Source organism: Kuraishia capsulata, genomic scaffold (genome assembly GCF_000576695.1).
Source record: "Kuraishia capsulata CBS 1993 genomic scaffold, Kuraishia_capsulata_scaffold_6, whole genome shotgun sequence".
Taxonomy (NCBI): domain Eukaryota; kingdom Fungi; phylum Ascomycota; class Pichiomycetes; order Pichiales; family Pichiaceae; genus Kuraishia; species Kuraishia capsulata.
The window spans coordinates 1212249-1229587 of record NW_019172955.1 but is presented as its reverse complement, the minus strand read 5'-3'; the positions used below and the strand labels follow the sequence as shown (position 1 = coordinate 1229587).

Sequence of the window (17339 nt, the reverse complement as noted above, 5' to 3'; positions counted from 1 at the left end):
ATTTAATCCATTGTAGCGAGTGACTTTCATTAAATGTCTCAGTTATTTCTGAGGATGATGGCTTTGCTCCGTTGCTGGGGAAGAGAACTGGCTCCAGTTCTCGATCGGGTCGAGCTTTCCATTACTGCTTAACAATCCCATGTGGGACTGGCCACCTTCTTGATGGCGAGGATCATCATCGCTCTGCACCGTAAAAAACGGTGAAGATGGCATGCTGGCCATGTTGATCCTCTTGATGTCTGTGTTTGTGCTGGCTGAGGGAGTGGTACTGCAAGGCATTGTCTGACCGGTTTCTATGTCTTTTGGCGTTATGTCAAATCTGTCCAGAGGGGTTTTTTCGGTGTTGACTGCATTCGAGTTGGAAACCATCTCCGCTCTCAGGTCTAGTTTTGGAGGAGCGGAGGGCCTTGCGAAGTTATCGTCATCTTCTTCGTCCTCCTCACGATGGGTAAAGAGGTTCAGCCAGCTGTTTGGAGAATTTTCCTGATTTCCCCGTCTGCTTGGTGATCCGGGAGATACCTCACCTATGGACTGCAATATCCTGTTCAACGTTGGCGTAATCTCGTGTCCGTGTATCATGAATGGCTGGTCAGGCTGCTGGTTTTCTTTATTGCTGACATCGTCGACATCGAAGTTGATTAGTGTGGTGTTGAGTTTCATAGCATCCAGCGGTCTGTTTTCATCATCATGATCCATGGTACGATCGCTGGCATTGTCGTCCTGAATTGAGTCACATCTAACGGATGATCTTCTGTTACTAGGCAATGGATCTATGTCAGTCAACGGATTTTGCTGGAACTTCAGCATGTCATCCTCGGAACTTTGGTTTTGTAACATAGGTGAAGATGAGTTCATCATCGAAGAACTGCTCAGAGGGTCGTATATGGATTTCGCTCTCTTTCCAGCACCTCTAAACTTGGCGATTGGGGGAGTTGGCAGGTCGTCGTTCTGCCTTTTCTTCGGAGCATGTTTCCTATAGGCATCATCTAGAAGTCCAGCTGAAGCCATCTTACCCTTCTTTCTCAAACCAGCAAGATCATTCTTCAAATGCAACACATTGCAATCATGGCACAGCAGACCAGAGTTTCCAAACTCAAATATGCCTTCCTTGTAATACTTCCATGATCTGGATTCAGTGCACGTGCAATTCACACACTTTGGTGGTGAGGTCGATTTCGTCCTCGAACTTGAGCCCTTCTTTTGAGCGTCTGGTTTAGGTTTGATGCTCAAGAGCTTCTCAAACCCTGAAAATCTGTCTGCAACGTTGTTGGCAGTTGAAGAAGACGCATTGTTCTGATCTGCCTGCATTATCCGAACAGCAATATTGTCTCCAAAATACGGCAGCGACTGGGTTCTTGCAGCTTTGACTGGGCCCACTCTGGCCAAAAGCTTCTTCTTCTGCTTATCAGAGGGGTCTTCTATTTCCGGACTGTTCTCGTATATCTGATGCCGCTGGTTTTGGAAACTTTCTGGTGAGTCCACACTTGAACCGTCAACAGGCGATTGTCCCACTGGAGCAGCTGACCTCACTGGTGTTATTCTCAGTCTCACCTCCAGGGTGGATGAAGCACTGCTGTTGTTGAAGATGGAAGCGAAGCTCTGGCAAACTCTTCCAGAAACCAGGATATCTCCGTGCTTATAACTTTTCTTGGCAAACAACTTGGACATCAGACCGTGACCAACCAGGGGTTCCTCCATTTCGGAGACATCTCGCGAGTAAAGCGCAAAATCCGTGTTGGTCTGGAAGTATTCGGGACTCGAGTTCACAATCAGTTCCACACATTTCTTCAGATCGTATGCACCAATCATGACCTGTTCCTTCATATTGGGTATCGACATGGGTATCACGCGAACGGGCACTTGCGAGGTGGACCGTGCAAGAAATGTGGTTTTATCGTCGAAGGTGTAAAGAATCTTGAGCAGCATTCGTGACGAAGAAGGCGACGAAGCCGTGAAGGACGGCTGCCTTAGTTGGTTGGACACGTAAGACATGACCGGTCTTTCAAAACACTCGACAACAAAAACAGGGTTGGCCAAGAGAAAAGCAAGAGAGTTCAATGTCTTGTTATAAACACGGATAGTGATTAAGAAAGGGTGCACCGGTGAAATTGACCGCGACGCGTTTGTTTACTCTCCAGTACACGACCTTTTGCTTGTGACAAGTCGAAAAGTGAAGGAGGGCGAATTATGGCTGATGGTGGGGATTTGGGTGATATTTATATAAGAGGCAAATTTTCAGCCAACAAGAGTTTGAGTGCATGATTAAGTAATAATTTCATCCTTCCAGTACATCTGAGGAAAGCACATGGTGGGATCCTCCATGTTTAAAAAAACGGCTGCAATGGCATCGCGTCCTCGGAAGGCTGGTACCGTGCCGATCAGGAACCGAGGTCCAACTGTTAGTGTGGGTCTGTTTAAATGGACTTATAATCTGAGTGGTGAATTGGCTATAAAGAATATTAATTCCAGATGCTTGATGCTTTATCGTTGGACCTTTTTCAATTTTTCACCTTCTTTTGAATAGCTGTGTCAATTTACCCTTTGGAACCGGTATGGTTGGAGTGGGAGTAGCAGTTTCAGTAACCAAACTCATCATCGAAACCTTGCCGTTAGCCTCAACAGCCGGTTGTTTTGCCTTGTTTCTGTTGAATCCACCCCATTCATCTGTATGAGTATTTTTTCTGAAAGCGAGGCCTTCCTGGGCAGTGAAAAGTCTCTCCTTCTTGCGCGTATTGTCCACCACTGTCTTCTGGGTGTTGAACCTGAAAACTGGTGGTGCCTTGGCCCACATTTTCTTTTTCTGGGGCGAAGGAGCATCTTCGGCTTCAGAATATTCAGGAACCCCGAGGAATCTCACCTTCTTTACCGGTGTGGTATGATTGCTCTCCGTAAGCGTATGCTCGTTCTCAGCAGTGGTATCTGTGCGAAGAGAACTAGCAATTGAGCCAGCACGAGATCTGATGAGAATAGACGATCCTGGAGATGACGTATTCGGTACGTGCTGGCCTTCTTTCTTGACCAGAAATATGTTCGGCGTGTTCTCTTCGATCTTGGTGATATTTCCAGCTGGTCTCTTTGAGGCACTATTACTCCTGGTTCTTTCCACCAATGGCGAAGACACAACCACAGCGGGAGCAGAGCTGGTAGGAGATGGAAACGCAGACTGAACCATGCTTTCCTCCTGAATACTCTGCACGCTTTGAATCGAGCCTGATCTGCTTCTGTTCTGCTGTGGCTGCGCATGTCTCAATTCCGCTGCCGATGCCGATTTCAACGAGTTGATAGGACTAACTGAATCTCTGCCACTGGCCAAAGAACTGGTTCGACTGCTTCCAGAGCTTCCAGCTGTTCTTCCGAGAGATCCCTGCAGGGAGCTTGTTCTTGAACCATTCACAATTCCTGCTCTTGCCGAGGGCGTGTACAATACTCTTGGTACATCCACAATAGGCTTGGTCGTCATCTCACCTCTGAGAGTCGAATTCATGATATGCCTCTGGAGCCTTTGCTGAGCGGAAAGTGGCTTCCCATTGGTTGCTTTCTGAGCAGCGGGAACAGACGCAGCGGCCATTCTTGCTTGTAACGATGGTTGTTTAGTCTCGCGAATAATATTTGTCTTGGGGAACGCTGTCATAGCACCAGCCACTGCAGATTTGGCACCTTCACCATTGATGTTGGCAGGGTTCTGTCGGCGCAATGCTGTGGGAGAAGTGAATATATTTCCTGTAGAACTAGCAGATGATGCGGAGCTCGAATGCGAGGGTGACAAAGATCGAACTGAAGATGACGTCGACAATTCTTCCGGCTCAGCAGGAACAGGATGTAGAGACACAGAATGTCTTCTGGCAAGACCGGAAGTTTTCGTGGTGGGGGAAAATCTTTGAGATGCTGACCTCGTGAGAGAACCATTCGATCTCTTGATGGTCTCAGGTTGAGATGGTGCAGTCACCAGGGACGAGCTTCTGGATGATCCGCTCGAGCTGGACCTAATAGACGATCGCCTAGAGAGGTTGTTGCTTGGCGTACCATTCAAAGGAGACGATGTGCGTGATAGTTCTTCACGAAGATACCGTTCTCTCTCCTCGGCCTTGAGTGCAATCATCTCTTTGCGCTGGATCACATTCTCTCTTTCTTCAGCCTCTTTCATCTGTCTGTCTTCTTTGGCAGCATCTTCTCTCTCTTTCTGCAGTTTTGACTGCCTTTCCATCTCCTGTTTATTTTTCTCAGGGTCGATATACATGGCCTCTAGTCTTCTAGCCGTTCCTCCATCCGGAGAAATCAGGCTGGACTGGCGTTTTAGTTCAGCCGTCTGTACTCTCAACCGGTCCCTCATTTGGGCTTTATTGGGCAAGTTGAAGTTCTTTTTGTTTAAATCAGTCCACCGAATAGCCAGGTTCTTCAGCGATTCGTTCATAGCCGTGATCAAAGCGCAAGCCTCTATTCCCTGCTTGGCAATGGCCAGAGTCGAATCAGACCTTACCATTGCGTAGGCACCCTGTCTAGTTAACTTCGTCACACTGGCCAGCAGAACGTTGTTCTTCTTCGGCTGATTGAAATAAGCCGTCACTACGGCCAACGCGTGCCGAAGCCCATCGTCTAGTCGAACGTAGTTCTGGAAATGATGATAGTTGAACAGATACACCCTTTTTCCAATCCTTCTCAAAACCGCGTAGAGGTCGGCCAGTCTTAGCAAAATGGCAAACCCACGGTGCATCATATAGCTGGCATGTGGAGCCTTGAGAAGAACCTCTTTGGTTTTGCAAGTGCACATTATCGAAAGATAGTCTCTAAGTGTAGCTAGCGAGACGTCAACGGACTCCGTCACAGCCTTCAATACTTTCAAATCTGAGTCTCTCATTGATTGCCGCACTGCCTCCGCATCATTGGAGTTTTCTGGGGTCGTTTCGTAGATGAATGATGGAATTACAGCAAGCTCCACTGGCTGCAGCAAATCCGATATCTCAGCCCAGTCGAACGTCTGCGGATATCCAGCTGAATCGGGGACTCTGCAGGCAGTTCTCTCCTGCAACGCCTGTTGGAGCTTTTTGGAATATATTTGGTGAGCGTTGATGATCAGATGCTCAAACAATCTCAATGACTCGAACGATCTCTTCGACTCTGGGATAATGAGCTTTGTGGTATCGTAATTGGTAGCGTTTTCCATTATGTCGTAGTTCACTGAATTAGTATTGGTAGGAGGATCCACTGATTGGGCCGGGTTGAATTTTCCACCATTTATCAGGATCTCGCTCCTCCTGAAGATATTATCGCTGAGGTTGAAAATGGACCCACTCAGAAGCATGGGATATGTGGGGATAGGAAAAACGGTTTCGGGGCCTTTTTCCCGACAAATGTCACGCAATTCACGTATCTTCTCAACATATCGGGACAATTTCAGCAGTCCATACTGATATTGTACGATTCTGGCATCGAGCGAATCTAGATGCACACTGTTCGTCACTCCCGGAGAGGAGGCTGCGGCTGCCGCTGCCGCGACGTAATTTGACATCGGCAAAGTGTATCAGGAGAGAGATCAATAAGCAAAAATCTCAACGGCAATCGTAACAACAATTATACCAGAAGGCAATAACCAGGTTAAAGACAAAACAGACTCCACTGTATAACGTGTGTCTTGTCTATCTATTCTTGCAGTAGAACTGGTCTAGACGCAATAACCAAAATAACTTCAAAAACACCTATAACTTATCAAACAATTTCAGCTCCGCCTTATTAACAATCAGATCGATTGGAATCGAAAAAGACTATTGTTGGAGAATGAGCCAATCCAGAAGTCTCCCTGGGCCCTGTGGTCTCCTTTGCAGTAGCGCGTATCACCAAGTGATCTGCAATACAACAGAAGGCGGAGTCGTTGGATATGAACACACAAACCAAAAAACAAGTTGGCTCGAGACACAATCGGAATATTGAACTGCAATTAGGAAATCGCGGAACACCTACGGCCCATTCCAGCTGTAGAGAACACTCCTAAAGAGTATGTTCGATTTTTAGGCTTAGCACGTCTGTTTAAACTTTCTTGGCTACCCGATCGGGGAGTTTGAAATTTGAGCGTGTGCGCGTAAACTTTAATGGGAGCCTGATAGGGTAAAGATATCGATTTAAAGATCAATGCCAATACAACTGCTTTTAAATTCCAATTCCTATTTCTATCGCTCTATTTGTCATTGGGCTCCTTGACCAGCCACCTCCATATCATGTCTCTCTGTTTGGGGTCGGCGTAGCCATTTCGCCTTTTCATATACCACATCCGTCTCATGTATCCAAGACTGTGTCTACTGAGTCTCTTCCACAAGCTAAACCGCCAGCGGTGGTGATCCCTGGGTTGTGGCAGGGTTTGGCCCGGGGCCTTTTTAGTCATCAAATCGCGTTCTGCCTTGAACTGTTTGTGGGGTGTTCCGGGAACCATCATTGTCAGTTTTTGTACTGACCTCAATCTGCTGAAGTTCAACACTGTAATGGCAGCAGCACACAAAATCGAGCAGGCAACAACCCCTCCAAACCCATAGTTTGATTCCTCTATGTAATTCTTGAGATTCATTCCGTAGAATGCTGGCAATGCAGTTGCAACAGTGAAACCCAGAGTATATATGGTTATCTTTAGCTCATACACCATCAGCGAGTTTCTGTTGGCGTCCAGGATGATGTTGACGATCTCCTCCGTGGACTTAATATCGTTAATCAGCGTTTCTGCCTTTTGCACGCATTCATCTCCCTGCTTGTAGTAAGCTTCTAGAAGCATCTCCAAGTCAGCAGTGTCCAATTCACGGTTTTCTGTTACGGACTTGCTTTCGCCCGTGACGGTAACCTCCGACTCGCTGCTCTTGGCCTTGGGGTTGATCTGAGAGGTCAAGTACATCATTTCGAGATCATCATCGTTATCCAGAAGCTCGTCCAAAACGTCGCGGATCAGCTGTGATCTCTGGTTGAAGTTGGAAAGACTCTTGGAATATACCAGCAAATCCCTTAGCTTTTCTCTGTCAATCTGATCTTCTAGCGCAGACAATATCGCTCCACAACGCGAAAGATGGACCTGGAGATCTGTCTCCAACGATGACATTACGTTGATCAATATACTCTCCAAAGCGCGGAACTCGTATGGTTGACCAGCAGAACTTGCTCCATGGATGATCTTGGTGGTCAGTTTAGACTCCAAGTCATACATGAACAACCCCAGCTTCTTCGCAGCATCTTGATTGGATGTGTCAAACACCATCACCATGTCTTTCTTCACGATTGCTTTAATGTGTAGCAAATTGACGAGAAAGTAGTTCTCTCTGGCCGCAACCATCGGCACCACATCCACCGCTGAAGAGTCGATCTTTCGCAGGTCTCTGGCGAACAGATTGTGCTCTTGAAGAAACTTTGTCTTGGGGAATTTTTTCGACACTGCCACAACTTTTCCATCTTTGTCAAATATTGTGCAACTGATGAACGAATCGTTAGGTGCTATTGCCTGGTATAAGTGATCTGGTTCTGAATGTGCTTGAGTATGTGAAGATGCTGATGCTGTTGATGAGTATAATGATGTCGCGCCTTGTCCGCTTCGCGAGCTCCTGTGTATAGACCGATATAAGCTTATGGGCAATGTGGTAACTTGTGTCGCTGAGTAGACGCTATGTATGGCTTGTGGCGTACACCTGGTCATTGCTCTAGAGCGAAACAAATTCCTCGCAAGCATCCTGGATGGTACCATATACGTCCTTATCATGATCCAACAAAACGTAAAACTCGAAGCTGAACAATCAAACCAGGACCTTCAGCAATTCTATATACAAGGTAATGCTGGGGAGTCGGGTGGATGATATATAACCAATACAACAAAACACCTGGTCTACAACACACTTATCACCTAGTGCCAGAAATTTTAGCTGGGGTCTTCGGAATCACACGACCTTTTGATCAGTCCTCGCAAGCGGAACTGGTTGCAGTGAAGATGTTTAGGATGTTCAAGGATGAAATTTTGACGAAAAACTAGATAATGGTTGGTAAGCTAACCTTTATGTCCTTTGTTTGATTTTAGCGCAGCCATCTTCCGATTCTTGGGATTCTTGAGATTCTTCATGAACTTCTCTTCCGCGATTCTTCTCCAGTCCTTCAAACCAAGACTCTTCACCTGATTCAATCAAAGAACTTTCTGGTGGTTGAAGGTCCAAACAACTCCAATCTAACTGCTGGCAAAGCGCCCTCGGATAACAGCTTCAATCTCTCCTCCAACGTGTTGTTCACCTCGATCTTGCCAGTGCCGTTGATCACAACAACTCCTCCAGCGATCTCTGGGTCCAGAAAGTTGGTCTCGTCAAAAGTTATTGTGGCAGAAAATTTGGCCTTCTCTTCAAAGTTCTTCAAGGCCTCTTCGGCAGCAGACTTGGCAAGCTCCAGATCGGCCTTTCTCACCCTGACGGTGACGGATTTCTCCAAAAGAGACAGCACAGCCTCTTCAATCAATCCAACAAGAACTGGCTTGTACGATTTCTCGTTCTTGCTGATCTTTTTCAGCTCCTCCTCTGCATTCTCGAAAATATCATCGAGAACTTGCTCTCTGGTAGCCAAAACCTTTAGTCTGGTCTTGTTTGCTATGGTAGATTTTGTGATTTGTTGGGCCAGCGAAGCCTTCTTGAACTTGGATTCATACAATACATCGATGGAATTGATTTCTGCTCTGACTATGGACGCCTTTTCAATCTCGTATTCCTCATCAGCCTTCAATTTGATTTCTTTGGACTTTTCTTCTGCCTCCTTTTTAATGAATGCCTCCATCTTGCGGAGTTCTCCAGCAACCTAGATAGAATCGTTAGCATCATACAAGTGCTATAAATGAGAGGAAAAATCGGGAAGACAGAGGATTCAATTGGATCCTAGACCTTATCATGCCTATGTCACCTAAACAAGACAAGATCACCAATCTCACCAGATCCAGTCCCACATCCCTCCTATGAACCCAATCGTTGTTTATTATCACGTACCTGGTCATCACTTAAGGAACGGGTAGCCATCATGCGAATATTATTGGTCGTCTAACGTTGAGCCAATTGCTGTTCCAGGCTCTTGCGGCCTCGAGACTGTCAAAACCACCCCCGTTTGCAACCAGCCTGGCAGCCTGCACAAGCCACACTACGGCCGGGTCTCCCGTGCCATCGTGCAGTGCACGAAAGTACCACATGCAGATATCTAATGAAGACATAAGACAAGCAAAGCGTGTATAAATACTTGAATACTCGTCAGAGAAATATCAACGCCCCGATATTCACGCGTTCTTTTACTTTTGATGATACACCGACGCTGTCGGTTAACTGTGCAGCTCCAGCGAAGATGTCTTGCAACGCTGGCGAACGAAGAAAAACCACGGATCAGTCCTGTGGGGATACAACATTTGTCTTTAGGGATACAAGAACAGTTATTTCCTGGTAGAAAAAGCCAGATCGGTTCCAGGAAAAACCAGCGACTAGTAAAGTTATCTCACTTGCATCTCGACCACAATGGTCTTTTAGGAAAGAAAGCTGCTCTCAATACATCCATAGACTTTCCTCTACCGAAGCTCCAGGGGTCATCTATGGACGAGCATTTCCACAGGCTTGGAGTTCACAGTTCCCAGAAGTATGTGGATCTCACCGAGACTCTGATGAGTATTGGAGAGACTTTGCCGCAGATCCCAACGAATTGGCAATTCAAATCCGGATGGGTGCGATATACCAACTCGAAGCCTCCCGAATCTGTGCCTTATCCTCTTGAGGATAGTCTGGTATTTGACGTGGAGGTGATGTACAAAATGACAGATTACCCTATAATTGCTACCTGCGTGTCTCCAAAGGCGTGGTATGGCTGGGTGTCGCCGTTTCTAACCAAAGAGAGCGAGTCAATGGATCACCTTATACCTATGAACACACATTCCACCGAGAAGGTGATAGTGGGCCATAACGTACCATACGACCGTGCCAGGATTAAAGATGAGTACAACATCAAAGCTTCTAAGGCCTTCTATTTGGATACCATGGCTTTGCATGTTGCTGTGTCTGGTATGTGTTCTAGACAGCGGGGTACTTGGTTGAATTATAGGAAGAAAACCAAAAAGGAGAAAGAAGAAAAAGACGAGTTGTCTCTGGCCAAGATCAGAGATGAAATATCAGACTCCTCGCAATTACAGGCTCTCATGGAAAATCCCTCGCTGGATATGTTCGAAACTGGAGATTCTTTAGTGAAAGACGACCCTTGGCTACAGACGAGTAGCATGAACTCGTTGGCCCATGTTGCTTCATTCTACTGCAAGCTCGAACTGGACAAGGATGTCAGGGATATGTTCTCTTTGGAAGACATGGATTTGATTCGTCAGGACTTTCAGGCAGCGATGAAGTACTGTGCCAGTGATGTATATGCCACCTTCAAGGTGTTGTGCAAAATATATCCCCAGTTCAGGAAAGTTTCACCTCATCCTGTCAGTTTTGCTGCTCTGAGGCACATTGGGCAAAGTTTCTTGCCAACAACGAGAAAGTGGGATGACTATATAGAAACCGCTGAACGGTTGTACCAGGAGAACGTTAAGAAGATTGAGCTTAATTTGCACAAACTGTGTGAAGAAGCAGTTGCAATGAGGACAGATCCTACGAAGCCTTGGGAGAACGATCCATGGCTTTCTCAGCTGGATTGGACGATTACTCCTCCTAAGCTTACGAAGAAAGGTGTGCCATACAAATCCCAGAAACTCCCGGGATACCCTGAATGGTACAAACAGCTCATCGTTAAAGGCCAGCTGAAGCTCACTCCGAAATCGAGGGTTTCTCCTCTGTTGCTTAAGCTATCATGGGAAGGTCAGCCTATATACTGGCTGGACCAGAGAGGCTGGTGCTTTTTGGTTGACATGGATAAAGCCCAAGATTACGCAAAGAAAAACTATACACATATTACACTCAACGAGGAAGAGATAGACTCAATACCAGAGCCTCTCTTAAACTCCAAGTCGTTTTTCAAAGTGCCCCATAACGATGGCCCAGCCATGAGAACCACCAACATCATGGCCAAATCTTTCATGTCACATTACGAGAAGGGTACGCTTTCGTCTCAGTATGCCCTGGCTGAGGATCTCTTGCAAATGACCATCTCATGCAGTTATTGGATAAGCTCCAGAGAGAGAATTAAGAATCAGTTTGTGGTATACAACGATGGCTCCAATACATTCAACTTCGGCACAGACTCGAAAATGGGGATTATACTTCCACAGGTCGTTTCTATGGGTACGATCACGAGAAGGGCTGTTGAAAAGACTTGGCTCACAGCTTCGAACGCCAAAAAGAACAGACTCGGTTCTGAATTGAAATCAATGATCAGTGCCCCTCCAGGGTATTCATTTGTAGGCGCTGATGTTGACAGTGAAGAGTTGTGGATAGCCTGTCTGGTCGGGGATTCTGTCTTCAAAATGCACGGAGCAACTGCCATTGGCTGGATGACTCTTGAGGGAACCAAAGAAGAGGGAACCGATCTCCATTCAAAAACAGCCAAAATTCTCGGTATATCAAGAAACGAGGCCAAGATCTTTAATTACGGAAGAATCTATGGTGCTGGTGTGAAATTCGCCAAATCTTTACTTAAAAGCTTCAATCCTACGCTTGGTGAAGATCAGGCCAGTGGTATTGCCAAAAATCTCTATATGTCCACCAAAGGCCGCCAGGATGTTTTGAAAGGTAAGAAGATGTGGTATGGAGGCTCTGAGTCCATTGTCTTCAATAGATTAGAACAGGTCGCGGAAATGGACGTTCCCAGAACTCCTGTACTTGGGGCTGGTATCACGTCTGCGTTACAAAAGAACAACTTAAAGTCGAACACGTTTCTGCCTTCCAGGATAAACTGGACCATTCAATCCTCGGGTGTCGACTACTTGCATTTGTTGCTGGTGTCCATGGAGTATCTTTGCGAGGTTTATGGCATAGACGCGCGGCTGAGTCTGACGGTTCATGACGAGATCAGGTATCTGGTAAAGACAGAAGATAAGTATCGTGCGGCTTTGGCATTGCAGATCAGCAACCTATGGACAAGAGCCATGTTCTGCCAGCAGATGGGGATAGACGAGGTTCCGCAATCTTGTGCATTTTTCTCTGCTGTTGACATAGATCACGTTTTGAGAAAGGAGGTAGATCTCGATTGCATCACACCATCCCATCCTCATGCGATTCCACATGGAGAAAGTCTTGGAATTACCAAGCTATTGGATCTTGAAGAGGTCAGACAAAGCATTGAGTCTTTCCGCGATATGGATCTTCTGGATATCCCATATACTGCAAGGAAACCAGTTCTGGAGTCGCTTGACAAAAGCCTAGATTCGGTTTCCAGGGAGATGATGATTAGTCTCCAAATTTCGCAGGAGCCAAAGCAGTTCAAAGCACTCAAAAAGACATTTCTAAACAACCAGGATATGATCCGGAATAAAGAGTTTGAGTTGGAGATGAGAAAAGAAAAGTTGGACTCGGAGGAGGTTCTTAAGGGCAAGGTTGTCGACCGCGTGAAGCTGAACTTCAAAGAAATTACCGAGGTGGTGGACAAGCCTTAAAACAGATTTCAAATCTATGTACATAAACCCAATAAGGACTATTTGATCACATGTGGTTGCGTCCTTTGGAAATTTTCAATATTTAACTTGCTGTACAATACCATTCTCCGTTAGTGTCACGATGTTAGAGAGGTAGTTGGCGTTCGAGGGAAGGTTGCCAGGTTGAAAAGGTCTCCATTCAGTTCCACGCTCTGCGAGTCGGCACAGAATCGTGTATTCCACGTGCTCTCTTTTGACGACATGTATCTTTATCAAGAGGCCATTTTCAAGAATCAAGAAGACCAGGTAGCTGAAGGAATGGTTATGGCATGTAGAGCATGTCCCGATTGTTATGTCCTTGATTTGAGTCCCCAAACTTAGCGGAATTTCGATTCCAGCACTCCATGTGCCTTCATCATGGTCAATTATACATAGGCGATCATCATACTCAATCACAACAAAATCCCGATGGCATCTGAGCTTCTTGAAGGTCGAGACATCTCTAATTGGGATGATGTTTGGTTCTTCACTCTGGTAAACCATTGAGGAGTACGTGACTCCCAATGTAATGGGCACAATGAATAAAAATGACTGCCGGTCAATATAGAACAAAGTAGATTCTTCAAATTTCCAGTCCACAATGTCTTTTTCTGAGTTGAGAACCAAGCTCTGGAAGCTGATGAAGAGAGGTCTCATGTCTGAACTGCTCAGATTGGGGATGAAAGTTTCGTGATGCAGCTTGAGCCCATTACGAAAGAACAAAAATCCTTTATTCTCAACGGCCACGCAGTATATAAATGTACTTCCCATGGCTATCGATGTGACTTTGGAAATTTGTGTATCCGTCTTCAAAGGCATGCAGGAAGAAATAGCAAAATCATACCTGAGCCGCACCAATGGAGCAAGCAAGCTATCGTAGGCATTTACCCACATCTCCCCTCTAGAATCTAAAGCAATAAAGTAGCCTTTTCTTGTACATACGTCCACAAAGCGCTCACCTGGAACTGAGTGCTTTAGAAATATTATCATCATTGCTGAGTCGTTCGGGCTTTCTATCGGGAAGAAGTTGACATCCTGTACCAACGGCCTTGGCACGAGCGGTATCGTCGGAAAAATAAGAAATTCGTTGTTATTATCTCCATTTTCATGGTGCACCCTCCACCCGTTCACTCCTAGTTTGAGGAATAGCGAAAAAGCGTCTTCTTTGACTGCTATTAGGAGTTCACCATTGGGATTCAGAAACAGAGGTCCATCGCCATATTTCTGAAAAGTCACTTTGAGCATGGAAGGAAACCAGTAACAGTCATGCATGTGTGAAATCTCGTCAGTTTCAAGAACCCCACATGCTCCAACGTAATTAGAATAAGACCGGGTGTCATAGGTGATAGTCTGGCCCAATATCCAGTTATCCCTCATGGACTTTGTCCATACCTGGTCAAACATCTTACCCACGGTAGTATCGCTTGGGTCATACATCAACTCTTTAGGTGCATATTTGCTCAAAAAGAGATACTTTGAGTAATTTGGTGAGCTGAAAAGTCGCTCCACTCCACTGCTGAGACTCTGCAGGAAACTTCGCATATCTCTCTCCGAAAGATACCGACAGATATGTGCAATCAAACCCGCATCCAGAGAGTCCAGTATCATGGAGCTATTGCTGTGGTATGTTGACTCCGGGATATTCATCTTGAGATAGAGTTCAGAAGTGTAGAGAAAAGCAGTTGAAAGGAACTGGTATCCTGAAAAATCACTTCACCTTATCTAATGCATCCGGCCGCATTATCAGTAGCGCGCGACTCAGTTTGCAAATTTCACTGTAGGGATACTAAGATAGTTTTGATTTAGGAAGCGGAAACATATATTCAAAGAAAACAGTATTTCGAAATTGGTCTTGAAAATCAAAATCCAACAACTGGATCAATATGTAACGTTTTATTAGGTTCAGCTCGCTACCCTGCAGATCAGGGCCCGATGACGCTCAAGGCCTGCAGATAAGCACGAGGGACGCAATTGCACCTTGCAAAAAGACCATACCTATAGAGTGCTCAAAACAACCTCGATAATGGCTGCCAGTATGAAAGCGAGGGATCTGATGCAAAGTCTCCTGCCTCCATTGATCCTGTACTCCCGAAAAGATCGCCGAGCAACATGTCTATGAATTGGCCATCGACAAAATCCTGGGGTAACGAGGCGTTGTGATTCATCATTGCATTTTCAATGGCGGGGGCATTAATGTTCGGCATTTCTGACAGAATATGCGTTGTCGGAAATCCCTCAGGAACGGGATAGTCCTGGTTCAAGTCATTGTCCAAGGGAAGATGCTTTGGCAAAGACTCAACATGCTGCTTGCTGGACTTGTCTCCTAAATTGATTGTCGCAGGGGCGCCAAACTCCTGGATAAGAATATCAACGATACCCAGATCTTGTAGAATTGTTTCTATTACCTCACTGATAGTCTCAGCAGTACCGTTTAGGCGGTAGCTATTCTTGAAAATCATTCTCCTGACCAGATTTAGGGCATTCAGCAAACTTGCGAGGTTGATGCCATGAGCCGTATCCAGATAGGTGAAATCAATGAGACTTTCGCTGGCACTTCCGTTTGTTTTAAATAAAATGTAGGTAAGCGCAAGAACCAGAACTGCATTGTATGCAAAGAAGACATCACTAGAAAGGGTTCCGTTGAAGAAACCTTGTTCATCATTGAGCGTAGTCAATTCTGCTATTTTGAAGGCTGATTCAATTCCAGTGATTAGAACAGTCATGGTTGGATCGCCCTTGGAAATGCGGTGACTGCTGTTATTGGCGAAGTGGAAATAGAAAGGCAATGTCAGACAGATATGGTAGTATTGGTAGAATACATTGATCTTGATCTTGTACATGCTAATCGGATGACTGTATGGGTCTTGCCAGTCTGGTGACAAAGTCTGCCAAAAGGCATCAAGTCTTTTCTTCACCAAAAGCGTACGCTCTGTGTTTGAGAAAGAAAATGGATCTGACTTCAAGTTCAGTCTTATTCTCGTGATCATGATATCATACATGATTTTGGACAGTTCCAGGTTGTGTTTGTAATAGACCTTGAACGGATCGTCTGGTTTTAGATCACTCAGAGTGGGTATATCCACGTCCATTTCTTCGCCGTTCAGTCCAGGGACTCTTCCAAAGGAGGAACTGGAGAATACCCTGGTTTTTATCAGCGCCCAGAAAAGACGTTGTCTTTCTTCTGCCATTGTTGGACTGCATTGCACGTGCAAACTAGTACGGTGCAATCCGAGACTTCGCACCTGAGTGATCGCCAACTCCACCAGAATCCAGGCACTCTCACGCACCTTGGTGCTGGCAAGGAAAACGGATAGCAAGTACACCAATCTGATTCCATTGACAGACGGGGTCAACACGATGTCCGGCAACGTGAGCTTGATAATGTCTATGAGTTTTGCAACTGTAGAGTCATCCAATTGAGAAGAGTCTGTTCTCGAATAAGGCTTCGTGTAGTTGTATCTATTCGCCAGGATCCATACCATATAGATACATCCAATTTCTGTATGACTCAGCTTTTTTGCGGGAGAAGGAGACGAAGTAGTCACCACGCCAGAATCAGATGACAATCTTGATTCTGGAGAGCTCTTGAACGTTTCATCGTAAGAATCTAATTCAGACCAGAAAAGCTCGTACTTTTCTTTGAATTTTGCTTCGATGAACACGAAATACATGGGATGAACGTGTTTGAAAAATACATCAACCAAGGCATCGGCCTGCTCCCTAGGTAATAGGTTCGACATGGGAAGACGTTTAAGATCTGTGAGATCCATACCAGCGAGATATGAAGGCATATTGGTCTCTCCAACATTGTGAGAGCTGGTGATAGTCTCCAGTCTGGAGTCTCTCAGCTCCCTCAACGGTTGTGACGGTTTGAGGTTGAAAGATTTTCGCAGGATAATATCGCAAAGCGACTTCAACAAAGCAACGGTACCTGTCGAACCGATATAATGAACATTTCCTCCTTTATCCACGATCAATGTCTCACTATCTATCCGTTTGTCGCTCCGCTCAACAGGTGTCTCTTCGACCTTTGATTCCAGTTTTACCGTTTCCACAGTTATATCTCTGTGAATCGAGTGAGAGAGTGACTGCTTCAGATCGGTGTGGTTGTTTCCATTCTCGCCAGTATCGGAGTCCTCGTCACTCTGGTTTTCGTCCTCCTCCTCCTCCTGTTCAGCGTCCAAATCAGGCATGTCAATTTTGAAAGATTTCCCCAGTTCAACAAGATGTTCAAGATTGTAGATATCCCTTTCCGGAAATAATCCAGCGAGCAGACTCGTCAGACATTTGTAGTGCAATCCGACATTTTCCACGGGTCCCACAAACCTCTTCTTCCTGGGTATCGTGGTTGTACACTCCAGACCTTTTCTAGAGCATTGAATGCACGGAGTAGTATGGTCATATCTAAGGTTGTCAGAATGAAGCCTTTTGCAGGCGGTCTTGCGTTTCTTACAACGATCGCAGCTGAAGAGCGCACGCTTTCTGTTTTCGTTGGACACGATCCGTCTACGCTTCTTGGTGAGTACTCCCCTCATAATGACCAGGCAATGTTCAACTATGCTCAATAGATCCTGTGCAGTTGTTGTTGATCTGTAGCAATTAGATTCCAATGGTTTTTCTTGTGGGCTGTGAAGTTATTTGCACTAGGGTAAAATAACAATGCAAGCGGGATAAGATGGCTTGCATGCATTCATGCTGGTGTTATCTGCATCACGTGACCACCACCAGCCCATTGCTAATCGATGGATAGCCATTTCGCATATGTGGACTA

General features: G+C 45.6%; 7 protein-coding genes across 7 annotated transcripts, besides 1 other annotated feature; 1 reads left to right on the top strand and 6 right to left on the bottom strand.

The window, feature by feature from the left end:
* Nucleotides 1-42: 42 nt before the first annotated feature.
* Nucleotides 43-1992, bottom strand: KUCA_T00005407001 (uncharacterized protein; the record flags this gene model as incomplete). Its single annotated transcript, XM_022600600.1, has 1 exon — nt 43-1992. The coding sequence occupies one exon, from the start codon at nt 1990-1992 to the stop codon at nt 43-45; it is 1950 nt and encodes a 649-aa protein (XP_022461405.1).
* Nucleotides 1993-2506: 514 nt separating this feature from the next.
* On the bottom strand, nt 2507-5506 carry KUCA_T00005406001 (uncharacterized protein; the record flags this gene model as incomplete). The annotated part of the gene is made up of 1 exon (XM_022600599.1): nt 2507-5506. One exon carries the CDS (start codon nt 5504-5506, stop codon nt 2507-2509), a length of 3000 nt encoding a protein of 999 aa, XP_022461404.1.
* Nucleotides 5507-6169: 663 nt separating this feature from the next.
* KUCA_T00005405001 (uncharacterized protein) lies at nt 6170-7303 on the bottom strand (the record flags this gene model as incomplete). The annotated part of the gene is made up of 1 exon (XM_022600598.1): nt 6170-7303. One exon carries the CDS (start codon nt 7301-7303, stop codon nt 6170-6172), a length of 1134 nt encoding a protein of 377 aa, XP_022461403.1.
* Nucleotides 7304-8133: 830 nt separating this feature from the next.
* KUCA_T00005404001 (uncharacterized protein) lies at nt 8134-8772 on the bottom strand (the record flags this gene model as incomplete). The annotated part of the gene is made up of 1 exon (XM_022600596.1): nt 8134-8772. One exon carries the CDS (start codon nt 8770-8772, stop codon nt 8134-8136), a length of 639 nt encoding a protein of 212 aa, XP_022461402.1.
* A 173-nt stretch (nt 8773-8945) lies between these two features.
* Nucleotides 8946-9011: a sequence feature (Short protein (KUCA_T00005403001, CDK29415.1) was converted to a misc_feature.).
* A 269-nt stretch (nt 9012-9280) lies between these two features.
* KUCA_T00005402001 (uncharacterized protein) lies at nt 9281-12550 on the top strand (the record flags this gene model as incomplete). The annotated part of the gene is made up of 1 exon (XM_022600595.1): nt 9281-12550. One exon carries the CDS (start codon nt 9281-9283, stop codon nt 12548-12550), a length of 3270 nt encoding a protein of 1089 aa, XP_022461401.1.
* A 75-nt stretch (nt 12551-12625) lies between these two features.
* KUCA_T00005401001 (uncharacterized protein) lies at nt 12626-14215 on the bottom strand (the record flags this gene model as incomplete). Its single annotated transcript, XM_022600594.1, has 1 exon — nt 12626-14215. One exon carries the CDS (start codon nt 14213-14215, stop codon nt 12626-12628), a length of 1590 nt encoding a protein of 529 aa, XP_022461400.1.
* A 359-nt stretch (nt 14216-14574) lies between these two features.
* KUCA_T00005400001 (uncharacterized protein) lies at nt 14575-17103 on the bottom strand (the record flags this gene model as incomplete). Its single annotated transcript, XM_022600593.1, has 1 exon — nt 14575-17103. The coding sequence occupies one exon, from the start codon at nt 17101-17103 to the stop codon at nt 14575-14577; it is 2529 nt and encodes an 842-aa protein (XP_022461399.1).
* Nucleotides 17104-17339: the final 236 nt, after the last annotated feature.